At 44.4% G+C, this 23,381-nt stretch overlaps 1 protein-coding gene across 1 annotated transcript; it reads left to right on the forward strand.

Annotated features, from left to right (window-relative positions):
- Positions 1 to 12,691: 12,691 nt before the first annotated feature.
- On the forward strand, positions 12,692 to 23,116 carry LOC120991161 (gastrula zinc finger protein XlCGF17.1-like). The gene is made up of 2 exons (XM_040420072.1): positions 12,692 to 12,806; positions 20,228 to 23,116. Exons 1-2 carry the CDS (start codon positions 12,743 to 12,745, stop codon positions 21,148 to 21,150), a joined length of 987 nt encoding a protein of 328 aa, XP_040276006.1. The 5' UTR covers positions 12,692 to 12,742; the 3' UTR covers positions 21,151 to 23,116.
- Positions 23,117 to 23,381: the final 265 nt, after the last annotated feature.

Consider the following 23,381-nt stretch of genomic DNA (forward strand, 5'->3'; position numbering starts at 1 on the left):
CGGTGATTGGTTCACATGACCGTGGAAACTCTCATATCATTGGCTGAATCTTCCATATTTATTGAATGGAGCAAATTTTCATATGAGTTATCATACCGGTATGCTGCCATTATTTTATATTTATTAAATAGAATTGAACAAAGGTTTTTGTGAGAACTGTCCTCCTGTCCTCTGTTACTATTTTATTGGCTTACTGGCTGAAGTGTTGATGCACTGTAGAAGATGCAGTGGGGCACAGGACAGTACAGTCGGGTGCAGTGGGGTACAGGACAGTACAGTCGGGTGCAGTAGGGTACAGTACCGTACCTGCGGCTCCCCACCCCGATGTACTGTAGGTCTGTGTGGTTCCGCTCACCCATTTCTTTTATTTTATTTAATGATTGACTGTTCAGGTGCCATCCCCTATAGTGCCCGGCTCCTGTACAGTGTCGGGATGACTACGGTCTGTATCAGGAGCCGGATAGCGATATTAATACACAGCAAAATACCAATATCCACAGTAGTTTCACGTGCCACCTGGTGTGTACTAACCAAAATTGCACCCTTAGTTTTCTCTAAAATCTATTACACGCTTTGGGTTAACAAAGGAAATTAGATATCGTTACGCGCTGCCGCGAGTCTGCTAGGAGCGCTAACGATGATACTACTGTAGATCTGGCTGGATGTTGAGGGTTGTTGTCCTGGTGGAAGGTGAACTGCCGCCCCAGTCTCAAGTCTTTGCAGCCTCTACCAGGTTTTCCTCCAGGATTGCCTTGTATTTAGCTCCATCCATCTTCCCATCAACTCTGACGAGCTTCCCTGTCCCTGCTAAAGAAAAGCCTCCCCCCAGCATGATGCTGCCACCACCATGTTTCACGGTGGGGATGGTGTGTTCAGGGTGATGTTCAGGGTTAGTTTTCTGTCACATAGCGTTTTGTATTCAGGCTAAAAAGTTAAACTTTGGTCTCATCTCACCAAAGCACCTTCTTCCTTCTTGTTTGCGGTGTCTCTTACATGGCTTGTGTCAAACTGCAAACAGGACTTGTAATGGCTTGCTTTCAAAAATGACTTCTTGCCACTCTTCCATAAAGGTCGATTTGTGGAAGACATGACTAATAGTTGTCCTGTGGACAGATTCTCCCACCTGAGCTGTGAATCTCTGCAGTTCCTCCACAGTGACCATGGGCCCATTGGCTGCTTTTCTAATTAGTGTTCTCCTTGCCTGGGCTGTCGATTTAGATGGACGGCCATGTCTTGGAAGGTTTGCAGTTGTGCCCTGCTACTTCCATTTTCAGATGATGGATAGAGCAGTGCTCCCTGAGATCTTCGCAGCTTGGGAATTTTTTTTATAACCTAACCCTGCTTAACACTTCTTCATAACTTTATCCCTAACCTGTCTGGTGTGTTCCTTAGTTTTCGTGATGCTGTTTGATCACTAATGTTCGTTAACAACCCTCCGAGGCTTCAAAGAACAGCTGGAGTTATACTGAGAATACATTACACACAGGTGGACTTCTGAAGGCAATTGGTCACACTTTTATTACGTATTATTGTCTTTTCACTTCATATATACTTGCTACTTTTTGTTAGTCTATCCCAATAAAATAGATTTCATTTTGTGGATGTAGTGTGAAAAAGTGTTATTATTGTCAGGTTATCAAAGACAGTAGCAGGATGTAGGAATGGTAACACCACTCTGGAGCGTGTCGCTCCTGATGCCCGCATGCCCCGGGAACGAGCCTCCTTAGCGTCACCTGCGATGCTAGGGAGGCTCGTTCCCATCGCGGCCTGCTGTTGGCTGCTAATGCCCCCCTCCCTTCCCCCATCTACTGCCAAGCGATGCAACAGGAAGATGCAGTGGCAGCCGTGCGGGGATCAAGAGTGACACAGGTGCTGGGGAGCAGGTAAGTATAACCTATATGAGGTGTCTGGGCATTTTGGTGGGCATTATAGGAGTTGGATAACTCCTTTAAAAAAAAAGCCTTATACCTCAGCTTCTGAGGCCTGTAAAACAGCCATGACCTCTATTTCTAGGACAAGGGTACGGCAAATCTGGCTGACTCATTTGTGTTAAGATGTGTAAAAGAAGTGTCTAGGGGAGAGATGCATTGATTTCTAATGCTAATCTTGTTTCCCTTAGTCCTGTGTTGTAAGGTTATTTTACATACATAATGAAGTACTGATTGCTTCTTTCCCATCCTATATTCTTTGTAAAGTAGTGAGTTTGGGATATTTTTTATTTTTTTAAAGAAATGTTTATTCAAAGAAATTAACCAGCTCAGGACCGCCGTACGCAGGATTGCGTCCTGGCGGCGGCCCTGTTATTCCTCCTGGACACAGGCGCGCGTTCACAGGAACTGGAGGTAAACGAGTGGATCTGCAGCCTGCCAGCGGCGATCGTTCGCTGGCAGGCTGTAGATGCGATTTTTTTAACCCCAAAAAGGTATATTAGACGCTGTTTTGATAACAGCGTCTAATATACCTGCTACCTGGTCCTCTGGTGGTCCCTTTTGCTTGGATCGACCACCAGAGGACACAGGCAGCTCTGTAAAGTAGCACCAAACACCACTACACTACACCCCCCTGTCACTTATTAACCCCTTATTAACCCCTGATCACCCCATATAGACTCCCTGATCACCCCCCTGTCATTTATCACCCCCCTGTAAGGCTCCATTCAGACGTCCGTATGTGTTTTGCGGATCTGCGGAATACCTTGGGGTGTCTTCTTTCCAAAATGGGGTCACTTGTTGGGTATTTATACTGCCCTGGCATTTTAGGGGACCTAAAGCGTGAGAAGTAATTTGGAATCCAAATGCGTAAAAAATGCCCTGTGAAATCCTAAAGGTGCTCTTTCGAATTTGGGCCCCTTTGCGCACCTAGGCTGCAAAAAAGTGTCACACGTGGTATCGCCGTACTCAGGAGAAGTTGGGCAATGTGTTTTGGGGTGTCTTTTTACATATACCCATGCTGGGTGAGAGAAATATCTCTCTAAAATGACAACTTTGTATAAAAAAAATGGGAAAAGTTGACTTTTAGAGAGATATTTCTCTCACCCAGCATGGGTATATGTAAAAATACACCCCAAAACACATTGCCCTACTTCTTCTGAGTACGGAGATACCATATGTGTGACACTTTTTTGCAGCCTAGGTGCCCAAAGGGGCCCAAATTCTAAAGAGCACCTTTAGTATTTCACAGGTCATTTTTTAGGCATTTGGATTCCAGACTTCTCACGCTTTAGGCCCCCTAAAATGCCAGGGCAGTATAAATACCCCACAAGTAACCCCATTTTGGATAGAAGACACCCCAAGGTATTTCATGATGGGCATAGTGAGTTCATGGAAGTTTTTATTTTTTGTCACAAGTTAGTGGAATATGAGACTTTGGAAGAAAAATAAATAAATAAAAAATAAAAAATCATCATTTTCCGCTAACTTGTGACAAAAAATAAAAACTTCTATGAACTCACTATGCCCATCAGCGAATACCTTAGGGTGTGTACTTTCCGAAATGGGGTCATTTGTGGGGTGTTTGTACTGTCTGGCCATTGTAGAACCTCAGGAAACATGACAGGTGCTCAGAAAGTCAGAGCTGCTTCAAAAAGCGGAAATTCACATTTTGTACTATAGTTTGTAAACGCTATAACTTTTACCCAAACCAATAAATATACACTTATTGCATTTTTTTTTATCAAAGACATGTAGAACAATAAATTTATAGAAAAATTTATATAGAAATGTATTTTTATTTGAAAAATTTTACAACCGAAAGTGAAAAATTTCATTTTTTTGCAAAAATTTTGGTCAATTTCGATTAAAGGGGTTATCCGAGTTAACTTAATTTCTCTCTATGGCTTTATTTCCCCTATACATTAGTTTTCCTAAATAACTTGCAGTACCTATCTTGTGCCGGTTCTCTGCTACACTAAACAGTCATGTGACCGCCCACGTCATCAGCTGTGACGTTCCGTTTACATGGAGCTCTCTGCTTGTCGGAGTGACTAAGCCATGTAAACGGAACGTCATCAGCCTTGGCCACGCCCCCACCTCTCTGGATTACAGTCCGTGCGGCTGTGAGTTGATCGCGCATGCGCGATCCTCACTTGTGCCGCGGCTACCTCAAAGTTCCTCCCTTCGGCTAATAGGTGATCGCATATGCGCGATCATCAGGCCAGGCAAAACCAGCAATAGCTTGGGGCCCCGAACTGGTTGTGGCCCCGAGCTGGCCAAGCAGAGTAACAGTCAGAAGATCCATCCAATGGTATAAAATATTCTAACCCCCAGGCGTTCCCATGGTGACGGGGACGCTTGCCTGGTTAGAATATACCATCGGATCTGAGTTTTTCGAGCTCAGTGAGATCGTAAAAAACTCAAATCCGATGGTATATTCTAACCCCCAAGCGTTCCCATGGTGACAGGGACGCTTGCCTGGGGGTTAGAATATACAGGGCGCTGTAGTGAGCTCTTTACTTGCATTCTTGGCTCTGTACTCCGGTAAAAGCAGAGCAGGCAGTTCGGGGGGCGGCGCTCACTCACTGTCACTGACGTCACGCGCCTGCTCCTCCTACTAGGCGGAGCAGGCGCGTGACGTCAGTGAATGAACGCTGCCTGCACTGCCTGCTGTTGTTACCGGAGCTCAGCCAAAGTAAGAGTCAGAGACTCATAGATTTCAAAATAATAATAAAATAGCTCTGCATAGAAAAATGAAGTGAACGATTAGTACTGCTGCTGTGAGCGTCGGGGAGGGGGATCTGTGGATGGCACTGTAGGGGGGTCTGTGGATGGCAGGCAGTGCCATCCACAGATCCCCCTACAGTGCCATCCACAGATCCCCCCTCCCCTAAACAGTGCCATCCACACAGATCTCCCCCCTAAACAGTGCCATCCACAGATCCCCCTACAGTGCCATCCACAGATCCCCCCTCCCCTAAACAGTGCCATCCACACAGATCTCCCCCCTAAACAGTGCCATCCACAGATCCCCCTACAGTGCCATCCACAGATCCCCCTACAGTGCCATCCACAGACCACAGATCCCCCTCCCCTAAACAGTGTCATCCACACAGATCTCCCCCCTAAACAGTGCCATCCACAGATCCCCCCTCCCCTAAACAGTGCCATGATCATCATGATGGCACTGTTTAGGGGAGGGGGGATCTGTGGATGGCACTGTAGGGGGATCTGTGGATGGCACTGCCATACACAGATCCCCCCTAAACAGTGCCATCCGCAGATCTCCCCCATAAACAGTGCCATCTACAGATCCCCCGTAAACAGTGCCATCCACTGATCCCCCCTCCCCTAAACAGTGCCATCCACAGATCTCCCCGATAAACAGTGCCATCCACTGATCCCCCCTCCCCTAAACAGTGCCATCCACAGATCTCCCCCATAAACAGTGCCATCCACTGATCCCCCCTCCCCTAAACAGTGCCATGATCATCATGATGGCACTGTTTAGGGGGGATCTGTGGATGGCACTGTTTAGGGGGGGGATCTGTGGATGGCACTGCCATACACAGATCCCCCCTAAACAGTGCCATCCGCAGATCTCCCCCATAAACAGTGCCATCTACAGATCCCCCGTAAACAGTGCCATCCACTGATCCCCCCTCCCCTAAACAGTGCCATGATCATCATGATGGCACTGTTTAGGGGGGATCTGTGGATGGCACTGTTTAGGGGGGAGATCTGTGGATGGCACTGTTTAGGGGGGATCTGTGTATGGCAGTGCCATCCACAGATCCCCCTACAGTGCCATCCACAGATCCCCCCTCCCCTAAACAGTGCCATCCACAGATCTCCCCCATAATCTTTTGCCTGTGTGAGATATAAGATGTTGACGTTTATGCAAGGTCAGTATGTGCAGAGCAGGGTGAGGAGAAGGTCAGATCAACCCCTCCCACAAATATTCATGAGGGAGAGATGAGTCATTGTTGTTACTGCTGCATGTAAACACAGCAATAACAGAACCTAGAAAAGGTGTAAAGATCTTTTTTTTTTTCCAAAAATCAAGCTTGACTAATGTATATGTATATCCTGATTAATTTTGTTAGGTTTTATTTTTTTTCCCATAACTCGGATAACCCCTTTAATAACAAAAAAAGTAAAAATGTCAGCAGCAATGAAATACCACCAAATGAAAGCTCTATTAGTGAGAAGAAAAGGAGGGACAATTCATTTGGGTGGTAAGTTGCATGACCGAGCAATAAACAGTGAAAGTAGTGTAGGTCAGAAGTGTAAAAAGTGGTCTGGTCATTAGGGGGGTATAAGCTAGGGGAGCTGAGGTGGTTAAGTATGAAATACATACTGTACATAAGATGAGCACAAATTACAGACATGTCAAATATACAGTCACAGGTAGTATAACCACGGTTTCTTCAACTTTTTTTTCCCCCTCAGCCCAAACATAGAAAGAATAACCAAATACTGCGTATCCGGACCCAAGGCAATGTCAGGTAGAGAAGGTTACATCCATAAGATCAGTACCAACAGTCATATAGAAAGGCTGAGCAACGACTAAAGCAGGGTTTCTCAACTCTGGTCCTCGTGACCCACCTACCGGACAGGATTTAAGAATATCCTACAGAATGAATACCTGTGGTAAGTACTGATGCATGGACACTAATTATATCACCTGCTCAATACTAAGAAAATCCTGAAAACATGACCGGCAGGTGGGTCCCAAGGACCGGAGTTGAGAAACCCTGGACTAATGAGAAAGAGAAGGGGGAGGGAGCGAGACCCTCTATGAGAAAAGAAATCAGGGAGCCACAGGTCCCAGGCCGGTGGGAGAGACCCTCAACCAAGGTCCCCAAACCTTCTCAAATTTACCCAGACAACCTCTGGACAAATAAGTAAGAATCTCCAGAGGTGACATGTCTGAGCTCTCCACCACACTGTCTCCTCACAGCTCATCTTACCTGCAGGCTGGAGGAATGGCTGATACCAGAGAGAACAAGAGCCCTGACTACCGACCAGGACCTGCCCAGTATCTGCTGCACTGCAAGAGCTGAAGGACCTGGGGTGACGTCACTGTCATGTGATCAGTGCAGGGGGCGGAGCAGTTAGTCACTGATCATATGACAGTGACGTCATCGCAGGTCCTTCACCAACTCTTTATTGCTGAGCTCCATCTCCTCCAGTTCTCTCCTCTTCTCCTGAATGAACCACCAAGGATGGACAGGAAGGAGATCAGCAGAAGAATATTAGACCTCACCTTGGAGATCATCTCCCTGCTGAGCGGAGAGGTAAACTTTTCTAGATTTCTCTCCTCTTTATTGTATTCTGTAACAAGTCAGACATCGGGAAGGAGAATCCATCATAGGAAGTGATAGGAAGAGTCCAGGGTCCTGGAGAACGGCCTCCAGACCTTCCAAGTGACGGAGAACCTGAAGATCAGACCCCAGTATGGTGAGTGATGTGTCATGTGACCAGTGACCAATAGTCATGTTGTAGGAGCCATGAGAAGGTAAGTAGGCACGTTGTACCCAGGAGGAGAGGGCCGGAGGAGAGCACATGGCCCCTGAAGGGTTTATTCCCTAAGTATCTCTCTCCATCCACAGGAGTACACAATAGTGAAGAAGACATCGGGGGACTGTGTGACTCCCATCATCCATCTCCAGGAGTCAGGAGGGCGGAGCAGGACCCCTCCCCCCATCACAGAGCCTCCCCCTCACCCCCTGATACATGAGCAGAAGATCCTAGAACTCACCCACAAGATGATGGAGCTGTTGACTGGAGAGGTGACACTGCTGGGAATGCTGGGAAATTCTCCAGTAACAGCACTGGAGGGGTCTGGGTGATGACGGTGTCATTGTGTTGTCAGGTTCCTATAAGGTGTCAGGATGTCACTGTCTATTTCTCCATGGAGGAGTGGGAGTATATAGAAGGACACAAGGACCTGTACAAGGAGGCCATGATGGAGGAGCACCAGCCTCTTATATCACAGGGTAAGAGCCGTCATGTGCAGTGTATACACGTGTGTGCAGTGACATGTAATGGAGGAGCACCAGCCTCTTATATCACAGGGTAAGACCCGTCATGTGCAGTGTATACACGTGTGTGCAGTGACATGTAATGGAGGAGCACCAGCCTCTTATATCACAAGGTAAGAGCCGTCATGTGCAGTGTATACACGTGTGTGCAGTGACATGTAATGGAGGAGCACCAGCCTCTTATATCACAAGGTAAGAGCCGTCATGTGCAGTGTATACACGTGTGTGCAGTGACATGTAATGGAGGAGCACCAGCCTCTTATATCACAAGGTAAGAGCCGTCATGTGCAGTGTGTACACGTGTGTGCAGTGACCTGTAATGGAGGAGCACCAGCCTCTTATATCACAAGGTAAGAGCCGTCATGTGCAGTGTATACACGTGTGTGCAGTGACATGTAATGGAGGAGCACCAGCCTCTTATATCACAAGGTAAGACCCGTCATGTGCAGTGTATACACGTGTGTGCAGTGACATGTAATGGAGGAGCACCAGCCTCTTGTATCACAGGGTAAGACCCGTCATGTGCAGTGTATACACGTGTGTGCAGTGACATGTAATGGAGGAGCACCAACCTCTTATATCACAGGGTAAGAGCCGTCATGTGCAGTGTATACACGTGTGTGCAGTGACATGTAATGGAGGAGCACCAGCCTCCTATATCACAAGGTAAGAGCCGTCATGTGCAGTGTATACACGTGTGTGCAGTGACATGTAATGGAGGAGCACCAGCCTCTTATATCACAAGGTAAGAGCCGTCATGTGCAGTGTATACACGTGTGTGCAGTGACATGTAATGGAGGAGCACCAGCCTCTTATATCACAAGGTAAGAGCCGTCATGTGCAGTGTATACACGTGTGTGCAGTGACATGTAATGGAGGAGCACCAGCCTCTTATATCACAAGGTAAGACCCGTCATGTGCAGTGTATACACGTGTGTGCAGTGACATGTAATGGAGGAGCACCAGCCTCTTATATCACAAGGTAAGAGCCGTCATGTGCAGTGTATACACGTGTGTGCAGTGACATGTAATGGAGGAGCACCAGCCTCTTATATCACAAGGTAAGAGCCGTCATGTGCAGTGTATACACGTGTGTGCAGTGACATGTAATGGAGGAGCACCAGCCTCTTATATCACAAGGTAAGAGCCGTCATGTGCAGTGTGTACACGTGTGTGCAGAGAAGATACAACCTGCAACATGTGACTGGAGGAGGTCGGATCCCCCCTTATTACAGCCACATTCAGAGGAGCCGGACAGTCACAGAAATGTCTGCAGCAAAACGGCCCCAAACCATGAAGTCCCCTCCTCCAGCCGAAACCAAGGGTTAGAATGTTACTGGGAACATAACCAGTCCTGGGGGGCATTATAAGTGTATTGTCCACTAGTGGAGATATCTATTCTCCATAAACCAGGAGGAAGAAGGAGGAATAAATGGGGGGAAAAGGTGACACTGGAGATCTGAGATCACAGGAGCAGTGGGGGCCGTCCGTCTGTCTGCAGTTTCAGAGAAAGGGAGATTAATATCACCTTAAAGGGGTTTTCATGTTTAATATTGATGACCTCTGTTCAATATAGGTCATCATTATCTGATGTGTGGGGGCCCGACACCTCCGCTGATCAGCTGTTTGGTATTACACTTCATCCACAGGACATTGAGCTCTGCCTAGGCCATGTCACCAATAAATGTGACATGCTTGTCCTAGGAAGAGGCCTCAGCGCTCACCGGAGTGCCACAGTCTCTTCACACAGCTGATCGGTGGGGGTGCCAGGCTTTGGACTCTCACCCATCTAATATTGATGAGCTACCCTGAGGATAGGCTATCAGTGCCAAAATCTTGGACAACCCATTTAATGGAGACGAAAAGGAGAGAAAAGAAGAAAAGAGAATAAAACATGTAATCTAATTCCAGTAATGATTGTAGAAATCCCCAAATGGGCAGTAAAGATCGGAACGTCGCCTCAAAAAGAGGGAAAGTATTCAACCCCCATGCTGAGGAGGAAAGCAGAGGAAATGACAGATGAAATAACACCGCACCGAGGAGAGACACCGGGTCACCGGCCATATCCTGAGCTCCGGCTGCTTGGAAGGAGGAAGAAAGATAATAGAAAATGGGAGCAAAACATCAGCAAATCTTATACCCGCTATAGAGAGAAACAACAGGGGGACCGCGGGGCCCTGGTCGGCACCAAAAGAGGAAATGAAGCAGAGCTGTGCCCGGCACAGAGGACGTGTGACCCCATATAATATAAACCAAACTGTGACATAACAGCAACAGAGAAATAGCAATGAAGTATTAATAATCCATAAAGATCCACAGTCACCGGCCAATCAGGGGAGAAGGATTCCAACAGCATCCGAATCCAGGATCCAGACTGAACCTCTCTAGAAGATCAAGTAGGAGAATGGCAGGAGATGGTCTGCTCCTGCAGGACTGATGGGTTGTCCATGCAGATGGTGGTGGTGGAGGAGTAAGCTGTTCCCACAAGAGAGGGAACAGTAATTTGAAATATAGCTGAAAATTTAGGGAGATCTTCAGATGTTTGGAAAATTGTGGCATGACACTCCTTAGAACACTTAGACTGAAGGGAAGTCCTTGTTGATAAGTGATGTTATTGTCTAACGAAATGTCCCTCGGGGGCGTAAGAATTTACTTTGTTGACGAGTAATGGTAGAGATCCAGAAATAATTGAACTTTAGTTCCCTGGAATTTAATCCTGCATAAGGAAGGTGATTTGCTTCTGATACTTTCTTCTGCAATATCTTCAGTTTGACAGGTTCTTCCCTGAGGTGCCACAACCCTGGAGCTTGGTCTATTCTGACTGGTGGATCAGGTGGTAAATCAAGGATTTGATTGAATGAAGCCTGAAGGGTATCGTGGACATTTTTAGATTCAGTTGGTTCATGGAGAACTCTAACCACTAAGTTATAGCGATGGCCTCTGTTATCTGTGTCCTCTTGGTGTCTTCTCAGTTCACACAAGGCCTGAGTTTGGGCATCTGAGTTATTGTTGATTTGATTGCTAAAAAAATAATATGGTCATCGTTGTTCAGTACGGCCTGTGATAGCTTTCAGATTTTCCCTGACCTCAGTGATTTCAGATCAGAAGATATCTCTGACCTCTGAGATAAGGGACTGAAAATCCCATTGGAAGAGATTTCGATTGTTGTACCCAAGATGTATGATCTGGGTCTCTAGGGATCACTTTACTAGAATTATGGGAGCATGGAGATGACCAAGATTTCTGCAGGGTATGAAATAAAGTGACGTTGAGCAGTCTCTTGATCGAGTAGGCAGAGCTTGAGGACCATCAGGAGTGATGTGGTGATCATACACCTTGTCCTGGGCTGCAGCGAACAGTCTGTCTCTGGGTGCCTGTTGACAGCTATAGGGCTGCTGAAGGAGGGACGATCTGGCTGTAAGCTCAAGACAGCAGCGGTAAGGAACATCCATGGGGTCTCTTGGAGGGGAAATGTCAGTGGGAAGAGATGAGGGGGATAATGGTTCCTCAGTCTGTCTCTCTAAGGAACCTGTGGTAGTCGCAGCACCAGGAGGGAGATCTGAATCAGGTGCCATCTTGCCAACATGGAGCTGTGAAGTAAAGAGCGCAGGAGACGAGGACTGCTTCAGAGCATTCAGTGAAGTTGGGGGTTGAGAGGCAGTAATGGCTTTAGGAGGCTTCTGATGCTTCTTGTTGTCCATCACAGTTGGGTTTAAGGATGATGGTTGGTCTTTTCAGTGCTGGAGCCTGGGAGCAGAAGGGAGACATGAGTGGCAAAACCATGAACCCCTCCTCCTTCTAATGAATCTTCCTACAGAGGAGAATGGTAGTTTCAGAGATCTCAGAAGTTCCTGTTCCTGTCCAGCAGGGCGGCAGTCTCTCTCATGGAGCTGTCATGGGCTCACAGAAAATATACAGTAAATGTCATCAGATATTTTTCCTTTTCCTCCATTTACCATAAAAGCTCCTTAGGAGAAAGGAATTGTCTTCCCAGGGAAACGAGCCTTGGAGGGGATATAGATGTAGAGCTTTCTCTAACACCTTGGAGCCTGGTGGAGAGGAGACTGGGAGTAGTTGTTTCTTCCTCCATGTACGTTGACTGATAAAAGTCTTCACTGTGAGTTCTCACTAGACAATTACCTCATAAACTGGGTGTCATTGTGTCAGGACGATGCTTTGACACCTTCCTGTTTGGTAGGGTGCTGCAGGGCCCTGACACTTATAACTGTATCCTCATCATGTACTATTGCGGAGAAGGAGCTGTCGTCCACTACCCGCTATTCACTATCATAGACCAGAGGTTACTCCGGTCTTGTGGTCTGCTAGGTGCTGGGACCTCAGCCTAGGTGGTGAGGAGCAGAATATTCTTTCCCCCTGATAACTAAACCTAGAAGTGAAGGAGCTGAGAGAAGAGTCTGATCTATAGACAGATCTACAGGAGGCCATGTATTCAGTCACTGTGTGCTTGTGTCTCTACAGATGGATCCAGGAGGAGAAATCCCCCAGAGAGATGTCCCCGTCCACTGTATTCCCAGGACTGTCCAGAGGAGAAGGTCCCAGAGAACCCTCAGGTAGATGGAGCTGAGCCCTATACACATCTATATAGGGGGGTCCTGCAGTCATAGAGGGGTCATAGATTGTGGGGGTCTCTTCTGTGGATCTGTTAGATTTCCCACCTGTCTGCTGTATTGTCCTGAATTGTTACAGATGACAAATCAGGGGGAAGATCTGACTGATATTAAAGTGGAGCATGAAGAAGAGAGGATGATGGGCGATCCCCCGTGTAAGAGTGAGGAGGAGGAGGACATTCCAGGAGATGTCACCACAGGTATGGAATCATGAATGGAGAAAGTGACTTCAGATTCTGTCCTTGGTGCCTTCAGGGCCGGAGGAGAATCTGATCACCGGCTGCTGCTCTGCTCTTTGATTGGAGATGTCCCCATCACATCATGAAGTGTTCCCCTTATCCAGCTGACGGCGATCTCTGATCAGATTCTTCTCTGATCCTGGCTGTTCCTGCAGAACAGAAAAATAAGTGCATCGAGTGCTTTTATTTATTTATTTTAGTTCACCATATGGGGTAAATATTTTTAGATTTTAATGGCTTTGAATTTTTATATATTTCTAAAGTCTTTATAATGGGATTTAAAGGGGTTTTCTCATCTCAGACCATGGGGGCATATCGCTAGGATATTCCCCCATTGTCTTATAGGTGCGGGTCCCACCACAGGATTTTAAGAATTGTTTATTGTTTAATCCGGACGACACTATATTATAGGAACAAATCCAAAAAATAGAAGTTCAAGTAACCTTGGTGGCAAAGAAGACCACCATTCTGTTTGAAGATTCCTCTCAATTGAAAGATCCTATGGAACGGAAAACTGACGAGTTACAAAAAAAGCATAGGAATCCACATTGGCTCTAATCATCACAAACATAGCAGCCACTTCAGCCACTTTTGGGTCGGCAGCCCAAGGCCCAATGTCAATGAGTGGCCTATCGCATCCCAAAACGCCCAAGTGCCATTATATGTTGATAATTTCAGTTGTCACTAAGCTCAGCACTAACAACAGCAGGCGGAAGGAGGGAGAGTTAGGATAGTGAGGAGGAACTCAACAGCAATACCTCCTCCAATCAGCTAGCAGCTGAGTGCCTGGTGTGCCCGCCCCTCTCTGATGTCCAGCGCTAGCTAGGGGTAACATGCTGCTGGCGGTAAACTACTGGGCTGCCCTGTAATTACTATATAATAATTGTGGGTAACCCACGTGCTTACTCTCATTTCTAGCTAGTGAGGGCCTCTTACACAGTATAATGACCCCAGTGCCCCCTCCATACAGTATAACCCACAGTGTGGGGGTCATTATTTTGAATGGAGGGCAACTGAGGGTCATTATTCTGAATGGAGGGCCAATGTGGGGTCATTATACTGTGTGAGGGACCACTGGGGGTTATTATACTGTGTGTGGGAGCATTGGGGGGGGGCATTATACTGTTTGAAGGGCCACTAGTGGTCATTATACTGTGTGGGAGCCACAGGGGTACATGTAAATGTAAGAAAATGCCAAAAGGGGGCCCACTGAGATTTATTGCCCAAGTGTCCACATGAACCTGGAGCCGGACCTGGCTAAAGAAATGGGGTTATGGTTGAATCAGTTGGAAAATCATCTCAAACTGAAAACATCTAGAGAAGAAATTTTAGAGTCTCTCCCTCTGTTAAAGATAGCAATGGCTTTAATGGCAGATGCTTTGGCAGAATCCATCTGGTTCGCAGCCAGAAATGGAACTCTTACCAACACATCCAGAAGAGCATTGTGGCTACAGACCTGGTTGGTGATATTGCATCTAAGAACAAATTATGTTCAATGGCCTTTTTAGTTTCCTCCTGTGTTAGATACCATCTTGAAAAGAGCAGTAGATTAAAAAGAAGGGGTTCCCTGAAGAAAAACCTAGAAAAATCCAGACCTTTTGGATGCCGGCCAGACAATTCCAGAATATATCAGAGGGAAAGGAAAATACAATAGATGGAGCTACCCCAAAGTATAGAGAGGAAGAGGGTTCCTTTTCAACCCAAATAATGCCAGTAATTCGGGAAAACAATGACGCCAGAGCAGTGGAGGGAGTGGATGTCGATCACACAGAATCCCTGGGTATTACATACAAGGAGGGTTACAAGCTGGATTTCAGGTCTCCTTCCCCACAAAAATTTCAGATAACCAGCCTTCAATCAAAGTTCCTGCAATCCCAGCTCCTGGAAGATGTACAGAAACTATGCAAACTGGAAGCCATTATCCCGGTTCCCCGTCGACAGCAGTTCAGAAGTCACTACTCAAAGCTTGTCCTTGTAAAGAAATCATAAACTTAAAGTATCCAAAAAATGGATCAGTTATTACAGGTTCAAGATGGAATCAATTCGGTCAGCAACTCCACTCATTTTTCCAGGGGCATTCATGTGCACAATAGATTTAATGGATGCATATTACCATATTCCAACACATCCAGACTGCCAAAAATTCCTGAGGCTTGCCAGAAAGATAGATGGAGAGATATATCACTATCAATTCCAGTGACCATCAATCAAAATATCTTCGGCATCTCGAGTCTTCACAAAACGGGTAGTGGAGATAATTGCATATCTAAGGACTGTGCAAGATAATTATTGTACCGTATCTGGACGATTTTCTGCTAACAGCGGAATCACCTTCAGATAACCCTGCAGATGTTAACAAGACTGGGCTGGATTATCAACTTCAAAAAATCAGACCTACAGATAGATGCCAGGAAGATTTTTCTAGGAACTCTTCTGGATTCAGGAAGTCGAAAATCTTTCCTTCCTGTTCCCAAACAGCAGACATTCATATCAAAAATATCTCTTTTCAGGAAGAAGAAAAATTGCACCTTGAGAGAAGCTATGCAGATATTGGGTATAATGACATCATGCATAAGCTACCTATGGTTCCTTGGGCTCAATTTCATTTAAGACCTAAAAAGATTATTGTCATCCATATGGGACAGAAACAAAAGCTTTTTAAACAAGAAAATTATTCTACCAACAAGGGTGAAGAATTCTCTAGTTTGGTGGATGGATCCAGACAACTTACAGAGAGGTGTTCTGTGGTATGCAACCCTTTACATGGTATTAAACACCGATGCCAGCAAACTAGGCTGGGGATCCCAAGTAGAGAACCATTTTTTTCAGGGGAATGGTCTCCTCAGGAAAGAGAGGCATCTTCTAACACAAAAGAGTTAAGAGCAGATCTGCTGAGAAGGAAACACCTAAAAGTCCTATCAGACAACGTGACCACAGTTTGTTACCTCAAACATCAGGGAGGAACAAAGAGTCCTCTCCTCCAGGAGATTGTGTATCAGATATTCTGTTGGGCCCAGATCAATGTACAGTCAATCTCAGCACCATACCTGAAAAGTACAGGCAACGTCACAGCAGACTTCCTAAGCAGGAAAACATTTGATCCAGGGGAGTGGATGTTAAACAGAGAAGTATTTCTGGAATTGCGTCTCAAGTGGGGCCATCCACAGCTACTCAAACTACATATTCAAACAACATATTTTTACTCGTTCCTGGAATGGAACATGGATTTACCCTATGCTTTTCCCCCCCATCCCTCTTATTCCAGCAGTACTAAGAAAGATTGTCGAGGGCACAAAAATTCTGCTAATCACTCCAGCCTGACCGAAGAGGAGTTGGTATCCACTTCTCAGGTCAATGTCTCTGGGAGAACCAATAACCCTTCGCAAGAGACAGGATCTTCTTCTCCAGGGACCTCTAAAACACCTAGCTATTGGGAAATTGAATTTGATGGCCTGGATCCTGAAAGAAAGATGTTAAGAAGGCAAGGCCTTTCAGACAAAATGATTTCCACCTTACAGAATAGTCGAAAACCTGTTACTTAAGCCATATATAATAAGATGGTTCCTATTTTACATCTAATCACCCTGATTGTACTTCTCCTTCTGTAGCTCAGATTCTAGAGTTTCTACAGAAGGGGTTTGATTTAGGGTTAAGGCCTAGTACTTTAAAAGTACAGATTTCTGCATTATCTCCCTATTTGGGAACATAGGTGGATCAAGAGTTTTATAATGGCTGTGTCCAGATTAAGACCAACTGTAAAACAGACAATACCAGCCTAGGATCTTACCTTGGTTCTGAACTCCCTATGTAATTCACCTTTCGAGCCTTTAAAGAATATTCCACTAAAATATTTATCTCTGAAAACCGCCTTTCTAGTTGCCATTACTTAAGATCGCAGGATAGGGGTGATCAAGGCCTTAGTTATAAAAGAACCCTACCTAGATGATAGGATAATCTTGAAGCTAGATCCAGCTTTTCTACCAGAAGTGGTCTCCAATTTTCACAAAGAACAAAATATAATATTGCAAAACCCAAATGTAATAGCACTCTGCAACCAGCATTAGTATAAAACTGAGTCTGCTTATATGGCGCCTACCAGTAGCCATTTGGCTCCAGGAGAAGTATATAGTGGGCTCAGCATGCATGTTGGTACTTGCATCCCTGGATCCGATGAAAGCTGTAATGGCACCGGACGGGGTTAAAGGCAGAGTGTGCTTGGCGTGCATGCTGCACCTGCATTCCCTGGACTTTGTGTGGCTGTCATGGCCCATAAACAGGTAGGAACTAGTGTTAGGGACCACTCCATAGAGGTGACCTTGACGTGGCTTATTACGCTTTGGCCAAAATGTACACCAATGCCTCATCCAGCATAGAGGCAGGGAAGAATGCTGGTTGCAGAGTGCTATTACATTTGTGTTTTGCGTTTGTATATGTATTTCGCCATAGTGATGTGCACCTACATATAGGGTTGTGTGACTCAATCACCCACAAAATATAATATTGCCCTCTTTTTGTGATTCTCCTAGAAATCCTCAAGAGAAGCGATTCCATTGTTTGGATGTCAAAAGAATGGTATTAAAATACCTTTAGTCTACAGAATCCTGGAGACAGGATCCAAACCTCTTTGTGGAGGCAAAAATAAGGGTAGAAGAGTCACGAGACAGAAACTAACTAGATGGATTAAAGAAACCATCAAGGGAGCATATGGACTTTCAAAATAAAGACTGTCCACTATTCGTTAAAGCTCATTTGACCAGAGCCATGACGGCATGTGCCACAATCAACTTAATTTGCAAAGCTATAGCACTTTCTGTAAACATTATAGACTGGACTTACCAACCAAAATATGGCTTTTGGACGAAAAGTCTTACAAGCAGTAGTCCCCACCTAACATATTAATTAATTTGGAACTGTTAAAGGGGATGTCCTGGAAATCTTAAATTAGTCTTACCGGTAATTTGTTTTCCAGGAGTCCAACATGACAGCCCCCCTATTAGCCTCCCTATAATCTGAAGAATAACAGTGTGATGTAAACTTTGTGAATTCATAATAAATAAGTTTCATCTATCTGGTGTAGTAATTCGGAAAAACACTGGAGAGGGAAGCGAGTAGGAGCCTTTTAATCTCTCTCGCTTCCGGCCCCTACAGAGATCTTAAGGACAACCTCCTGTGGTGCTATCATGTTGGATTCCTGGAAAAACAATTTACGGTAATTTAAGATTTTTATCAGTCTTAACCCTTTCTATAACCACAGTAACCCCTTCCTGCATTCTAACATTCTTGTACATCAGGGAATGTCGTGTGTTGCTGCCTCCTGACATACATGTAGGGGATGCGGTTAAATTCTCACCGCACCAGAAGATGCCATGACAGTTCAATGAGCAATGAGCTGTGACAGCTAGACAAATAGTGATGCCTGCCGGAAATCAATCAGCGTTCCCTGGTCAGCGATCGCTGTGATAGGTCCAATAGTGCAGATGGACCAATCACAATTCAGGGCCGCAGTTTAGGGCAGATGTAAATGTATTTTACGCCTCTGATTGTGTCACCTCTGTCAGGGAAACAATCAGAGACAAGCTACTATTGAGATAGATTATCGTCCACCTGTGTTCTCCAGTGTTTACCTGCTCCACCTGTGCATTCCTGCACCTCCCAGTTTCAGATTCAATTCCTGTTTACCCAGTTCATCTGTCTAAGTGCCTTTCCACATATACCTATGGTTTTAGAGCTTCCAGTGTTTGCACTAGTGTTCCCGGTAAGCTGCCAACCAAACCAGGACTATTCCAGTAGGTAGCTGTCTGGTTACTCCCCTGCAGCGAAGTCCAGATCCCTGTACAGGGGTTAAAGTGTGAATACCAGTGGATCGCTGGAATAATGCCATTAGGGTTTAGCCCAAAGACAAACCAGTTGGTTGCGACAGTGGTTCTACAGTTGCTGATCTGTAACATTCTGTCACTCTAGCCTGTCTGTCCATCTAGACACCTGTCAATCCAGCAATCCAGCCTGTCCATCTGTCCAGATACCTGTCATTTAATGCCAAGTGACTGTATCTTAGTAATCAAACGTATAAATGTCGTATAATTTAAAAATCACAAATGTTTACTTTTGATCTAACATTAATGTATACATGTGGGTGATATTGTATTTAGCGTTTTTGCGTTTATTAATGTATATAACCAATCCTAATAATCTATCATAGAACCAGTCCTGATAGTGAGTCAATACTGGGCCCTAGTAGTCACACTTAAAACCCTCTTATATATTGTAGTTACGTAGAAGTCACTGATATATTGACCAATTGTTATGAAACAAAAAAATCAACAAATACTAAAAACAAAATGGCAAATTGGCGATCTATATAAATTTCTTGTATTTATATTAATAAAGTTTCACATCCATAATATCTGATCGGTCGGGTCTGAGCACTTGTAAATACACTCTGCCGCCACTGCAAGCGAGACGATGTGCAGTGTAATCTTGAAGAGGAAGCACCGCCACCTCTTCAGCTGATCATAGGGGTGCCGGAAGTTGAACTCCCACAATCATATGTTGATGGTCTATCCTGAGGGTAGGTCATCAATATGTACTGGCTGCACAACCCCTTAAAGCAGGATCTCATTAGCTTTCGCAATACAAACTGCATGTAGTAAATGTATGGTGTAGACCTGATGAGGCCTTTGTACTTACTTTGAAATTCTGTGTCTGAATGGAGCATTTTATGACTCCAGCTAGAGAGTGAGAGTGTTTATAAGTGTAGTATTCATGAACTAAACTTCTTCTCGGCCCACCTGTAGCTCAGGTGACAAGCTCCTTTCAGTGCACCTCCTCCCCTGCTGCTGCTGCTATCTCACACATGTTCAGGACAAGCTGTAGTAAAATAAAGCAGCAGATAGAATTAGAAGCTGTAATTACACAGTGACTGCTGCTGGAAGAAGGAGGATCTCTCACTAAATAGTTGTGGCTTTTGAAAGTTTAAAAAGGAAAAAATGGAAATGCAAAAACAAAAATTTACCAAGTCCTGAGGAATGTGATAATTGATCATTTTAAGTGAACTTGTGTTAAAATGATGTCCGTTTGGTGTTCAAAGGCAAAATGTGTTGACAAAGTACAATGCTGGTTGGCAGGTGTATTCAGGATTTTTTAATTTTTTTAGTGTTTGAGGCGTTAATCAGAATTCTAATCTTTGTCAGGAAATTATTGAATGCTTTATAAGGCTGGAATCAAGCATACAGTTTTTTTTTAGCCAAAGCCAGGAGTGAATTCAGAGTCAATATACTATCATACTTCTCCTTCCTCCTGGATCCACTTTTAGTCTAATATAGGATTGTCTGCTCTGCAGTTTGGAAAAAAAAAATCACACATTTTATTTTTTATCTTAACAGAAAATCCAATTAGGAATTCTGAGGGAAACTTCATCTTATCACTGAATTATAAAGTGGAAGATGAAGATATCATGCAGCACTGTTCTGGAGAAAACCACATTACCCTTAATGTACATCAAGGACTACACAGTACAGATCAGTCATATACTCCCCCTAATTATGAAGAACCTTCTCCTGACCAATCACAGATTACCACATGTACAGCTCAGAAAGGGGATGAAAGATTTCAGTGTGGTAAACAGTTCAAAAAACAATCAAGACTTCCTACACACAGAAGAATTTGCACAGAGGAGAAGCCAAACTCCTGTTCAGAATGTGGGAAGTGCTTAACATATAAATCACATCTTGTTATACATGAGAGAATTCACACAGGAGAGAAGCTGTATTCATGTTTAGAATGCCGGAAGGGATTTATGATGAAATCAAACCTTGTTTTACATGAGAGAAGTCGCACAGGAAAGAAGCCATATTTATGTTCACAATGTGGGAAATGTTTTACACAAAAATCACATCTTGTTAGACATGAGAGAAGTCACACAGGAGAGAAGCCATATTCATGTTCAGAATGTGGGAAATGTTTTACACGGAAATCATCTCTTGTAACACATCAGAGATTTCACACAGGAGAGAAGCCATATTCGTGTTCAGAATGTGGGAAATGTTTTACACGGAAATCATCTCTTGTAACACATCAGAGATTTCACACAGGAGAGAAGCCATATTCATGTTCAGAATGTGGGAAGTGTTTTACACAACTGTCACATCGTATTACACATGAAAGAAGTCACAGAGGAGAGAAGCCATATTCCTGTTCAGAATGTGAGAAATGCTTCTCAAGTAAAACAAATCTTCTTTTACATAAGAAACGTCACTTGGAAGAGCAGACATATGAATATCAATTTATTAATCTTTCTTCAAGCTAATTCGTTTTATTGTTTGGTTGATATTATCCTGGATCTCCCTAACATGCAAATTGGGAAATGTGATATGGGGAAAAGTAACGACGCTCCATGTAATTGTTTTATAACTTATGTTGACATATTAATATTTAATCTTCACTCAAATAGTTTATATTTAATAGTAAGGGCATTTTATGCACAAGAATGACAATGATCTTTGTTTTTTTTATTGTTTTCTTTCATTTTTAATGTTTTAAAACTATCATTGCAGCATATAGGAGATTTACTGTGTTCCTGTAAAGCCCTGCCACAGACAGGCCTTAGAGTTTTCCAAAGGCCCAGCACTGGCACAGCAACTGTATGGCTCCCTCAATCTCGGCATGGGGGATACATTTGGGCCCTGGAAGCGAATGGCTCCAGGAGAAAGATGTCTCAGATGATGTGTTTGCAATTGACCACAGTATGTGAGGGGTTAAATGTCCGTGGTCTGCGTTATTGCAGATGGAAAACAATGCCTCTGGGTGTCTGCTATGTAAAGCAGCTGCCATCCAGCGGCTCAGCTTCTGAGCGGGCGCCATGTATAAAGTCTGTACATGTTTTAGGTTCTGGAAGGGGTTAATGTAAAAGAGATTTCCCCATATAGCTATGGCCTTTTGCATTATAATAGTGCTTGAGAACACCCCGGCGTATTTAAAATTTGTATTCCCCTTTTATCCAATTTGTCACTGCCAGGTCTTAAAGTCAGGACCTTCTGTATGAGTAGCAGAAACCTTAGAAGCTGAGCCACAGGCTTCACTGTGATGAATGAGAGTCCTTTCTTATTTCTTTCAAATCCACTTCTGACTTTGGCAAAAAATCCTGCAGGCAGGTCTGCCTCAAAATGTTGTCCAAAAAAACTGTGTGGCTGTACCCCAACAGTGTTTGAGGATACCCCCAGGGATAACTCTATACAGTGGTCCCTCAAGTAACAATATTAATTGGTTCTGGGATGACCATTGTGTGTTGAAACCATTGTACCTTGAGTCCATAACTCTATAGGAAACCAGTAATTATTTCCAAAGTCCAAAAATGTAATCCCAAAATAAGAAAAAGGGACATTTTAAGAAGAATAGGCATATAACCAAGATATATAAAGTAAGTCCCTCCATAAAACAGACGAGAATAGATGTTGGAAGCTGTAAATCACTTTTTATAGTGAGGACAGGAGCTTCTTCAGGGTCTTGTATTGTATGTACATGTACCGGAAAATAAAATTAAGCCGCTTCTCACCTGGTGTCTAAAGGAGCAGTGCACCTTGGCACAGACAGGGGGCAGTACAGAACACCTAATAACGTAGAGGGGAGACTAGACAACCAGTTTTACCAATAAAATGTCCATATTGACTGGTTGGATCTGAGCCTGAGGCATTGTTTGTTGAGTCTAGTCTCAATTTACGATGACCCAGAACAGACCATAAAAAAAATTGTATCCTGAGACCATTGTATCTTGTGGGATCCCCATTTATGGAAATACCCATGGGACTCTCAGAGCAGTGACTCCATTGGGAGTTGTCAGAAAAACACAGGAAGGACTATAAAAGCAGACGACACATCAAGTATATAAAATGTATAAGAACCTTTATTAGACACCACAAAGTTAAAATACTGTATACAATAAAGATCCTATGAGAGATCCAAATCCATCCCTACATAACAATGTGCGTCCTAATTCCAAATGGGGAAACTCACATGTGCCCAGACAGTGAAGTGACAACATAGCAGGGGCACTGAAAATCTATAAAGCATAAAATGTACAGCATATAAAGACAATACACATGGTGTCGGGGTTTAGGATGCACACAGAACCTGCCGCCAGCACTACGTGCATTGTCTTTATGTGCTGTATTGTATGCTTTATAGCAGGGGTGCACAACCTTTTCTGCTCTGAGGGCCGTATTATCTATTTCAAGGGGCCACAAAAAATGGATCAGCGCTCGTTTACATCGGCCTATTACACAAGCCGACGCAAAGTGAATGAGGAACACGCGTTTCTATGAGCACTTGTTCCCAGTGATTGGCCGAATATCATGCAGTGCAATAGGGGCTTAAAGGGATTTCCCGATAAAAAAATATTTTTTTAACAAGTGCCTGCAGCAAAGCCCTGAAACAGAAGATTGATACTTACCTGCTCCCTGCCGCTCTGGTCCTCCGCGCCAGTACATCTGGCTGGCTGTGGTCACATGCTCTGCTCCAACCAATGACTGGCTTCCGCGGCTA

This window comes from Bufo bufo, chromosome 2, assembly GCF_905171765.1.
Source record: "Bufo bufo chromosome 2, aBufBuf1.1, whole genome shotgun sequence".
Taxonomy (NCBI): Eukaryota; Metazoa; Chordata; class Amphibia; order Anura; family Bufonidae; genus Bufo; species Bufo bufo.